Source organism: Diabrotica virgifera, chromosome 10 (genome assembly GCF_917563875.1).
Source record: "Diabrotica virgifera virgifera chromosome 10, PGI_DIABVI_V3a".
In the NCBI taxonomy this organism is placed as follows: domain Eukaryota; kingdom Metazoa; phylum Arthropoda; class Insecta; order Coleoptera; family Chrysomelidae; genus Diabrotica; species Diabrotica virgifera.
Genome location: NC_065452.1, coordinates 102,233,341 through 102,245,711, shown reverse-complemented (window position 1 = coordinate 102,245,711; position 12,371 = coordinate 102,233,341). Strand labels below are relative to the sequence as shown.

At 34.3% G+C, this 12,371-nt stretch overlaps 1 protein-coding gene across 2 annotated transcripts in view; it reads right to left on the bottom strand.

Moving 5' to 3' along the window:
- Positions 1 to 12,371, bottom strand: part of LOC114329727 (solute carrier family 12 member 6) — a 551,775-nt gene that overhangs the window by 59,774 nt on the left and 479,630 nt on the right. For both annotated transcript variants that reach the window (XM_028278912.2, XM_028278916.2), the window contains exon 10: positions 2,783 to 3,188. In XM_028278912.2, coding sequence (XP_028134713.1) covers positions 2,783 to 3,188 — 406 coding nt within the window. The remainder of the gene's footprint in view (positions 1 to 2,782; positions 3,189 to 12,371) is intronic.

The following is a 12,371-nucleotide window of genomic DNA, read 5'->3' as shown; positions in this document are numbered from 1 at the left end:
TTTTCTCATGCATTAATTCACTAAGCTATAACGATTATAGCTAACGCTATAACGGGATTATAGCTAAGCTATGGCGTTCAAAATCTTATTCTTAGGTGAGGTGGACTATTCCTCTTTATCATTTATAGCTTGCTGCGTATCTTTGCTGTTGTCATGATTCTTTTCTATTTCTTATTGTACTTGCACTGAACTTTCCAGTATTTAACATTTATTTTTCTTATTTCTTCTTCTATATCCTCCAGCCATCTTCTAGACCTTCCTCTACACCTGGGCCATAGTGGTATCCAGTTCGTTATCCTTATCAGCATATCAAAGTGTTGACGTCTCTGTATATTATGTCCTATTCATTCTAGGCGAAGATATTTTATTATCTGACTATATTTTCTCAATTTAATTCTTCTTCAATTTCGACATTTGTTTTCATTCTTCTTTCTCCCTCTCTGGTTACATTGTGGGCCAGTAGCCTTCTCATTATTTTTCTCTCAAATTTCAGAAGGCTTTCCTCCCTTTTCTTATTAATCGTCGTTGTTTTCATCATATATGTAACATGTCTTATATAGGTTCATCTTTGTTCTTTTAGTTAGAGTCTGGCTTTTCAGCAAATCTCTATTCATTTCATTTGTTTTTTGTCATTTCAGAATTCTCTCTTTTGTTCTCTTTTCGGTTTTCCTTATGGTTACTCCCAATTAGATTTTTCTCATTAAATCTCTCTTAAACACACAGTTAAATGCTACACAGCTACTTCTTCAACTCTTAGGTGGTGATCTCCAATAAACGCCGTATGCCGCGTATAACGTTACGCCATACGTCGCGTCTGTATACTTTATATTAGGTTTGTTCTAGTCAGTCAAATTTGTTCGAGTCAAACTAGTCAGAAACCGTCAGCAAACAGTTGGTCAGTGAGAGAACGTAATACAGTCACGCAGTGCTATCCCCTCTACTCGCGCTGGTCCACTATTCGCTGATGGTTTCAAACCGTTTGAAACTGATGCTAGAACAAACCTATTGTTCTGAAGTTAATTTCTTGTCGCATGTTAATAAAATTTACTATTTTTAAAGGAAATAAGTCAAAATTTTTCTTCGAAATAATGTCATTGCAAAATACGCGGCGCATGGCGTAACGCTATATGCGCATACGGCATTTAATGAAGATCATTGCATTAGACACATTGAAGAAGCTGTGGGTATTGGAGAAAGCTCCACAAGACATCTTAAAAATAAATAGTAATATACGTAGATACGTAAATATTGTCCGTCCGCTACAACTTTTCCCATGCGTCACGATTCATTTTCAAACAAATTAAGTCAAAACATAAAGTGAAACTTACGTCGATGTGTATAGCATATATAATATACAGTATACACAATGTATACAGTGTGACCCATTTAGATTGGAAACACCTCTATAAAATTTGTAGTTGTTAACTGATTTTAACCAAATTTTTTTTTAATGTCATGTAATAAAAGGTCTATTGCGGGACAAAATATGAAATATTTAGTTAAATTTTCAGGGCATTCTACGCTACTTTTTCTTCGTCAAAAATGGAGAATTTGTATTAGCGATTTTTTTATTAAAAAAATTTCTACGCCACTGGATTTAGAGTGGCTTCAAATAGCTATGAAAAAAATTTCATTAAAATATATTTATTAATAACGAAGTTATGACAACTTAAAATTTTAAAACTCACTAAGCTACGAGTAAAAAAAGAACACCCTGTATCAACAGATAACTATAAAACTAATTATTTTTCAAATAATTTTAATATTAATAATTAACAAAATACTTTTTCTTCGTCGAAAATGGAGAATTTGTATTAGCATGTATAGTTTTTTTATTAAAAAAATTTCTACGCCACTGGATTTAGAGTGGCTTCAAATAGCTATGACAAAAATTTCATTTTAAATTTATTTTAAACATTTTTTTGTCTAGTATTGGTTTATTATTAAAATTATTTGAAAAATAATTAGTTTTATGGTTATCTGTTGATACAGGGTGTTCTTTTTTGACTCGTAGCTTAGTGAGTTTTAAAATTTTAAGTTGTCGTAACTTCGTTATTAATAAATATATTTTAATGAAATTTTTGTCATAGCTATTTGAAGCCACTGTAAATCCAGTGGCGTAGAAATTTTTTTAATAAAAAAATCGCTAATACAAATTCTCCATTTTCGACGAAGAAAAAGTATCGTAGAATGCCCTGAAAATTTAACCAAATATTTCATATTTTGTCCCGCAATAGACCTTTTATTACATGACATTAAAAAAAAATTTGGTTAAAATCGGTTAACAACTTCAAATTTTATAGAGGTGTTTCCAATCTAAATGGGTCACACTGTATAACCATCGACGTACGTTTCACTTTATGTTTTGACTTAATTTGTTTGAAAATCAATCGTGACGCATGGGAAAAGTTATAGCGGACGGACTATACATGAAAGTAGTTATCAGAGAAAGGGGAGATAATAGCTAATATTAATTTTTACACAACTTAATTTAATTTACCTTATTTTTATTTATGAAAACCTAAATCTAACTTTTCAATTTTCTGTATTTTTTTACTAAATTATCGTTTTTGTTACAATCAACGTGTTATAATTTCATTAATGAGGATGTTCCGCGAATATTGTCACTATGAGTGCGTTAATTTTGGGGAATTCTCATGTTCTTAGAGATTATTCAGTTTTCCTTATATGGTTGTTTCAAATATATATCTACCATATCTGTATCTTTTAAAAATGTTTAATAATAAATTACTTAATTTATTTGTCTGTTGTTTCAACTTACCATTTCGACAACTTCAACTTCAGCTTGTATTCTTAGGTGATAGAGGAATGTTTTCAAATCTTTTTTCATTTGAATAGAATTATCCTCCATTTGCGCTACAGTAAATATCCTCATTTTGCAATTCTTCCATGTTCGGTGTTGTTTCAACAGGAATGGTAATAACATGAGTAAACCTCCATCATGAACTATCCACCAGACATCAATATTGCCAACAACTTTATCACTAGTATCCGGGAAGAAATTGATACCTTTAGGAACCAATAAAGCCATTCTTGCGGCAGTGACATTCCTGACCGTTTCTAGAAACACTTGCCAAGTGCGATCGTCCTCCGATTGTCTCCATCCATAGGGCCATCCTAATATTACTGTATTTGGTTTCAGTCCTCCTAATCCTGCCGTTTGAATCCTAAAATTAATAATTATTTAATAAACATAGCCTATAACAAAGTAGCCTAAAAGTAGTCTAACAAGCATAATACACTTGAGAGCAAAAAAATCGACTCAAAAGTAAAATAAGTAATAGTTTTTGATTACGCTGTTTGGCAAGTTCTATCCACTCACAATGTAAATTTACAAGTTAAATATTGCGAACAGAGGTACTTTTTATTGCAATGAAAAAAATGTTTATAAAACTAGTAACTAAAGGCGCGTTTACATGTATCCAGTAACTGGCGCCAGTCGCACTGGAACGACAGTGCTGGCATCATGTAAACGCTTTTTTGTTCCAGTCCAGCGCTGTCTGCCAGCGCTGTCTGGAATAGAAGGCTGGTCTATTTTTCGTGCCAGTGGCACTCGTCCGCGTCCCCTCTAACCCCGTGCCAGTGGTTGTAGACACGTGTAAACACAGCGTTCCAGTCGCTGGCGCTGTCGTACCTGTGGTTTCAGTGGCCGTATTAGGATTTTTAATAAGAGTGCCAGTGAGATTGACGCCAGTTACTGGATACGTGTAAACGAACCTATCCAGCGCTATCTTAGTCAAGCACTCGCATTCCAGTGAGACTGGCGCCAGTTACTGGATACGTGTAAACGTTACTTAAAGAACATAAGAAAGATAACTTAATATTGTATGTGAAAACACATGTTATGAATGAAAGTCATTATGCAATGAATACAGGGTGATTGATTAGTAGGGTAAAGCTCAATAGCTCCGCTATAGTAATAGATAGCAATAAAAGTTAATAACAAAAATTTTAGCCACCTTTAAGCTTCATATTACAAAATTAGTTAGAATGTTGCAGGGTGTTCGATAACACAGTGGCAGACCTAACTTATGTTTTTTTAAATAGAACACCCTATATTTTATTTTATATTCGAAATCCTGTTACTTCTCCATCACAAAAATATAAAGGTTTGTAATGTTATACAGGGTATTTACAAAGTTATAACCAATTTTGTATGAAAATCGTAACAAGTTCAACTCCCTGTATAAATAAAAATAAGCACAACAGCAATGGTTTATTAATGCCATATTTTTTTATTTATTGTCAAAATTTTTAAGAATTATTGATAATGCTAATTTTCTTTATATCAAATACAGGGTGAGTCAAAACGCAAGTACATTATTTTCTCAGTAATGTTAAATGGAACACCCTGTATTTTATATCTTTATTGAAAAGTCTTTAATTTTTATATAACATTCCCTATGCCCAAATTAATTAGTTTTCGAGATATTTTCATTTTTCAGAGCAAATTATTTTAGGTGTTTAAATTTATCTAAATTTTAAGTAAGCCATGACTGAATTGACAATTGAAGATTACCGATTATCAATCCAGTAATCAATGTAACACTGTAGCAAATAAAGAAATAAAAATAATGTATTAGTAATACATTTTACAAACAAAAACACAACCACTACATGCAACATTTTTGAAACAATTAAAAACTATCTTTTTATGTAAATTCAACAAATAAACAAAGAAACTTAGTAATAAATTTTACAAAAAAACACACAAACACAAAATACAATATTTTGTGAAGACAATTAAACACTACTTTTGTATGTAAATGTAACAATGTAACAAATAAAGAACGAAACATAATTTATCAGTAATACATTTTGCAAAAAAACATGTTTGAAAAAATTAGAAGCTACTTTTAATAAAATATTTTTAACATTTAATTACATAAGGTGTTCAAAATTATCTCCTAACACATTTATGTAGGCCTAAAAACGATCATTGAATGAGCTACTTACTCTACGGAGCATTTGTAAATTAACACATCGAAATACACTTTGTATTCTATTTTTCATCTCATCCCTTGATGTTGGAGGTATTTTATAAACTTAACGAAGGTCAGTCCTTTGTTGTTATATTGGTGTTCTTCTTCTTTAAGCCCATTTCTATCCAACTTTGGACATAGGCCTTCCCCAAATCTTTACATTTCCGTCTGTCGTTGGCTGCGCTTTTCCAAAACTCTGTGAAGAGTTTTGGGGATATTAAATCTCCTTGTCTTACGCCTCTACGTATTTCTATGGGATTAGTTTTGTTTGTTTTATTTTCCCATTCGACTGTCATAGTTGCTGTTTTATAGATGTTATGTAAGAGTTGCCTGTACCTGGCGTCGATTCTGCTGTTATTTAGAGCTTTTCCTGTCGCCCATATCTCGACACTATCGAACGCTTTTTCATAGTCTACAAAGGCTAAACATAAATCTAGGTTGTATTCGTTTGCCTTCTCTATCAATATTTTCATAGAGAGATGATCTATGGTACTAAACCCTTTTCTGAAACCTGCTTATTCAACTGGCTGATAACTGTCCATTTTATTTGTTAATCTATTGGTTATAATTTTAATAAAGAGTTTGTACATTATTTGTGAGAGTAGTGAGATAGGTCCGTAGTTTTTTAAGTCTCTTTTGTCTCCTTTTTTTGAATAGCAGTATTGTAATACTCTCATTTCAGTCGTGAGGTATTTCTGCCTTGTGTAGACATATATTAAATAGGAGTTTTAGCTCCCCTATAATAGCTTGGTTACCTTCCTTAAGCATTTCAGCTAGGATACCATCTGGACCGGCAGCTTTGTTATTTTTCATTTGAGATAGGGCGGTTTCGATTTCATGGAAGTCTATAGGGTAGAATTTCAGAGTTGACATTTTTGATTCTTCTTTTTAGATTTTCTTTTGAGTTATTATCAGGCTCCTGTTTTGTGTCATATAATTCGCTATAGAAGGATTCTACTATATTTGTTATTTCCCTTGAGTCGCTTTGCTCCTCTCCATTTTTGTTTTTAAGTGATATTATGACGTTTTTTCCTAGTGATGGGTTTAGACATTTTACTCCGCGATACCTTTCTATTACTTTCTCTACTTCTGTTTCATTATATTTTCTGATGTCTTCCGTTACCTTCCTTTTAATGGTTTTGTTTAGTTTTTTATATTCTGTGCTGTATCTACTGTTTGTTGCTAGAAGTTGTTGTCTTTTTCCATAAGTTTTCTCGTTTCTCTGCTTATTTTGTTGTCTCTTTGTTTGGTTTTCTTAGCAACCTTTATTCCTGCTTGTATAAGGTTATTCTTTAATGTAGTGTTAATCGCATTAATGTCTGTTGTCTCATTTAATATTAGATTTTCCTTAATGATTTCTCTGAACGCTTCGCCATTTTCTTTAATTTTTGTTGGTCTATTATTGGTTGTTTCTTAAATCTTCTATTTCTTTCTCTTTTCTGGTCAATGCATATTCGTGCTCTTAAGAGTCGATGGTCACTTCCCGTGGTGAAAGAGTTCAACGCTGTGATGTTTTCGAAGATATGTTTTTTATTTGATAGGAAGTAGTCTATCTCATTTTTTGTTCTACCATCCGGTGATGCCCACGTCCATTTCTGGTTTGCCTTCTTTAAAAAAAAAAAGAGTTTATGGCTTACAAATTTTGTTCTTCTAAATATTCAGCTAGTTTACGACCTCGTTCATTTCTTAAACCAAATCTATAGTCTCCGATTTTTGTTTCCATTTGATCCATTTTTTGACCTAGTTTTGCATTAAAGTCACCTAGTATGATAGTGTAATTTACTTTTTGATCCAATTCATTCATTGATAGTGTAATTCACTTTTTGATTCAATTTGATATTGGTGTTGGCAAGGTAATATTTCGTAAACCGCGCTGTGTGTCATCGAGCGTTATCCTGTAGCCGGTATAGGGAACAACATTGTCTTGGAGAATATCTGTAATGCAACGATCCGCTACCAACCCCCCCCCCCCCCCCGCGACCACCACCGGGCACGAACACAAGCTTTGTTTTTTCTTCTAAATATAAAGTACGACAAAATACAGGGTGTAACAAAAATACAGGTCATAAATTAAATCACATATTCTGGGCCCAAAAATAGTGAGAATGAACCTAACTCACCTTAGTACAAATATGCACATAAAAAAAGTTACAGCCCTTTGAAGTTACAAAATGAAAATCGATTTTTTCGAGTATATCGAAAACTATTAGAGATTTTTTATTGAAAATGGACGTGTGGCATTCTTATGGCAGGAACATCTTAAAGAAAAATTATAGTGAAATTTGTGCACCCCATAAAAATTTTATGGGGGTTTTGTTCTCTTAAACCACCCCAAACTTTTGTGTTTAAAGGAATAAAACCCCTATAAAATTTTTATGGGGTGTCCAAATTTCACTATAATTTTTTCTTAAGATGCTACTGCCATAAGAATACTACATGTCTATTTTCAATAAAAAATATCTAATAGTTTTCGATATATGGGAAAAAATCGATTTTCATTTTGTAATTTCAAAGGGTTTTAACTTTTTTTATATGCACATTTGTACTAAGGTAAGTTAGGTTCAATCGAACTATTTTTGATCCCAGAATATGTGATTAAATTTATCACCTGTATTTTTGTTACACCCTGTATATACGAACCATCTCCATATCTCACTGTTTCGACACTGCAGGACTGGGCAAATCGTTCTCCGGGCCTCCGGGTCAAGGTCCCAATTGACGTGTTCTCGGGTAAACTGAAGTCGACCTTGTTTCTGACGTGCGTTCAAATTGGGCCGTGTGTTAGCTCGTCTGGGAGTCAAAGTAGCAGCCGTAAGCCTTCTCCTAACTCTTCACTGAGTGACTGTGACATCTCGAACATTCTTCGAGGATTATTGAAGCTCAACTCCGTCACGTGGCGATTCCGCAAGGCACTCAGGAAAATAAACCGACCATCCTGCTCTGTCATTACATGTCACCGACCCGAATATGGTCGTCGACTGTAGCTACCGGTCTACTGACTGCGTCATAAGGATGGACGGGCGACAGGCCTCTGACTATATCCCTCTCGTAATTATGCAATTAGCTGGACCGCCTTCACTGGTGAAGTATCTGTTTTGTAAAATATTCACTTACTGCACTTCGAAGTGTACACACAAGTCAACGTTTGAAAAGCGACTGAGACGACCACCGTCAAATTCATAGAGGTCTAAATTGCGTAGAACATGCCCGTTACAATGTTTGCTGCATTCCATATATCATACAGAAATAGGCAAATTTTACAACACGCTGCCAATTTTTAATAAAACAATAATTATTTTTTGGAAGCTCTATAATAGACAACATTTTTTGCACTTGTTGTTTTAATTCAAAGAACACAACATGGAATTACTAAGCATAAACTATAATTCATCGAGTAATTCGATTTTTTTGCTCTCAAATGTATTTTCCCACTCTCAACTACTGACGTGTCTTGAGAAATTTGACGAAGATAATTAAATTTTGAATATTCACACATCAATTAGACGCATATACTCACACACATAATTAGAAATTAATTAAAGGAAAACAAGCTTAATTGTCTTCTTAGTCGTAGTCCATGCATTTTATACAGTTTGGCACGAGGGCCTTAATTATAAGTTAAATTTATTACTAGCACAAATAAACTAAGAATATGCATATTATAACCTAATAGACCCTGACACGAAAATGAGGGTCCAAGCCACGTTATACGAGCAAGTGTCTGCAATTAGAGACGAATCGAACGAAGAACAAATGATCAAACAGATGACCGAAATAGTTCAAAATGTAAAGGATAAACACTTAAAGGCAGATAAATGAACCAAGAAGAAATTATGGATGACAGATGAGATCCTGAAACTAATGGACGAGAGAAGAAATGCCAAAAATGACCCCGACACATATAAAACAATCAATATATTAATAAGAAGGAAAATTAGAGAAACAAAAGAAAAAGAAGCAATGGAGAGATGCCAAGAAATTGAGACTCTCCAGTCAAAGTACGATAGTCACAATGTACATAGGAAAGTTAAAGAACTCACAGGTGAACTAAGACGGAGACAGAGAGGAAATCTAACTAATTCTGACGGAAACATCATCTTAGACAAACAGAGTAAAATTAGAACGTGGAAAGAATATTTAGAAACACTATTTGAAGACCAAAGAGATAACACCTTTGAGTTAGAAGAAGAGGTAAATGATGGGCCAAGAATATTACAGCAGGAAGTTTATTCTGCCATAACACAGCTAACGGATGGCAAAGCAGCAGGTCCCGATAATATACAAGCAGAACTACTTACACTGATAAACAACGAATCAATAGAAATAATCACAAAGATATTCAACAACATATACAACTCTGGAGAAATACCAACAGAATGGCTGAAGTCTGAGTTTATTGCAGTTCCAAAAAAAAAACAGGAGCCAAAAAATGCGAAGAATACCGTACAATAAGCTTGATGAGTCATCTCCTAAAATTGTTCCTAAAGGTAATCCATACGAGAATTTACAAGCTATGTGAAAGTCAAATTTCGCTCAACCAGTTCGGGTTCATAAATGTTGTTGGTACGAGAGAGGCTTTGTTTTCAATACAAGTCTTATTCCAGAGATGTAGAGACGTCAATTGCGACGTATACGCATGTCTGGTTGATTACGAGAAGACGTTTGATCGAGTACAACACGCCAAGATGATGCAAATACTAAAAGAAGCAGGAATTAACAACCAAGATCTGAAAATAATTAGAAACCTTTACTGGAATCAGCCTGCAAACCTCAAAGTTGACGGTGAACATAGCGAATATGTGAAAATCATGCGTGGAGTGAGGCAGGGCTGCATTTTGTCCCCCTAATTTTCAATCTTTACTCTGAAAGAATATTTATCGAAGCTTTGCACGAAACTGAAAAAGGTATTCTACTAAACGGGTACCGGCTAAATAACATCAGATATGCAGATGACACCATAGTATTTGCGGACAACCTAGGGGACCTACAAGTCCTCATGAACAAAATCACGTATTATAGTCAACAATGTGGACTCAATATAAACGTAAAGAAAACAAAGCTTATTATCGTCAGAAAGAAAAAGATAACAGAAGGTCAACTCTATGTCAACCAAACCCCTGTAGAAAGAGTGAGGCACTACAACTACCTCGGCACCATAATAAATGAAGAATGGACCAACAACCAAGAGATAAGAGCGCGCATCGGAAAAGCTAGATCAATGTTCAACCGTATGGGCGCGTTTTTCAAGAGCCACAACCTTTTTCTTGGTATAAAAGTAAGAATGTTGAGATGTTACGTCTTCTCTGTCCTTTTTTATGGTGTTGAATCATGGACCTTGAACGAGGGTATGTGCCGAAAGTTGGAAGCATTTGAGATGTGGCTATATCGGAGAATTCTTAAAATTCCATGGACTGATCGGGTCACAAATGAGGAGGTCCTTAGAAGAATGGGGAAGAACCGAGTGATACTGACCACCATCAAATCTCGAAAGTTGGAATACTTTGGACACATTATGCGAAATGAATCCAGATATGCCCTTCTACAAGCCATCCTGCAAGGAGAAATATTTGGAAAGCAAGTTCCAGGAAGAAGAAGAACATCCTGGTTAAAAAACCTCAGAACCTGGTTCAACACAACATCTGTGCAGCTTTTCCGCGTTGCTGCAGATAAGGTGAAGATTGCCATGATGATAGCCAACATTCGTCACGGATAGGCACATCAAAAAGAAGAAGAACCTAATAGAAATTAAGACATGAGTACCGCAAGGTGGTGTGTTAGGTCCAATATTTTATCTAATGTCATCACCATCAAGGTTTCCCATTCTGGATGGAATGTTTGCCGCTCTTACTTAGAGCTTTCTGATTCGTCTTTTGCGGTGAATCAATCCGCATTGTTCTTGTCTATTTTCAAAGATTGTTGTAGACTTGGCTTTCTTTACAATTGTCTTACACTCTTTTTCGATATGGCTAAATGTAGTCCCTCCAGTTTCCCACTTTCAGGATTTTGATGTCCCTCATGATCTGGTCCTCCCTTCTCTTTCTGGGTCTTCCCCTTGGTCTTTTAGTTTTTGGCTTCTATCTGCTGACCTTCTTAATCAGTACGTTTGTTTTTCTTTTTGTGTCCTAGCCATCTCGGTCTCTGCGCTTTAATATATCTAACTACATAATCAAGTATATTCAAATGGGAAATAAGCCACAATTTTACCTAAAAATGATTTTATTAACGTTTCGACGCCCAAGTCGGGTGTCGTTGTCAAAATACAAAATAATACTAAATAAACAAAAATGTTGTTGCTTAGTAAAAAATTCTTCTAATAATTTATTTAATCTGACTCATTTATATCGGCAATTCAAACACGTATTATACATTTTAAAGTAGACGACTTTAAAATGATATTGCCAATATTGATGAGTTGCGTTCCTGGGACGACTTTATTAAAAGATAGTTCATTCGATTACATGAAATCAATCCCAACTCAAGAATATCCGCCACAAAAAATCATAGCATGTGATCTGTCTTTAAAAAGACAACCCAATGCAACGGTGGCACTGAAATTCTCGCGTTAGAGATTCCATTCAGTGCCACCGTTGCATTGGGTTGTCTTTTTAAAGACAGATCACATGCTATGTTTTTTGTGGCGGATATTCTTGAGTTGGGATTGATTTCATGTAATCGAATGAACTATCTTTTAATAAAGTCGTCCCAGGAACGCAACTCATCAATATTGGCAATATCATTTTAAAGTCGTCTACTTGAACGATATAAATGAATACGTGTCTGAATTGCCGATATAAATGAGTCAGATTAAATAAATTATTAGAAGAATTTTTTACTAAGCAACAACATTTTTGTTTATTTAGTATTATTTTGTATTTTGACAACGACACCCGACTTGGGCATCGAAACGTTAATAAAATCATTTTTAGGTAAAATTGTGGCTTATTTCCCATTTGAATATACTTGATTATAAAAATGCCACAAGAAAATAGCTTCAGAACAACATCTAACTACATCTTCTCCCTTCATTAGATCTCTTAGTTCATGGTTCATTTTTCTTCTCATTTATCCGTTTTCCATTCTTATAGAATCCATAATTCTTCTTAGGATATTTCTTTCGAATATTCCTAATCTTTCTTTATCTTTAACTGTGAGGCATATTGTCTCTACTGCGTATGTAACTACTGGTCTGATTGCAACTCTGTATATTTTCAGTTTTGTATTTCTGGATAAGTTCTTGTCCTTCATTAGCCTATGATATCTACACTAGGTTTTGTTGCTTGCTAGTGTTCGCTCCGTTACTTTTTCACTTCTCTTATTTTTGCCGTTCACAATTACTCCCAAATATTTAAATTGTTGAACTCTTTTAAA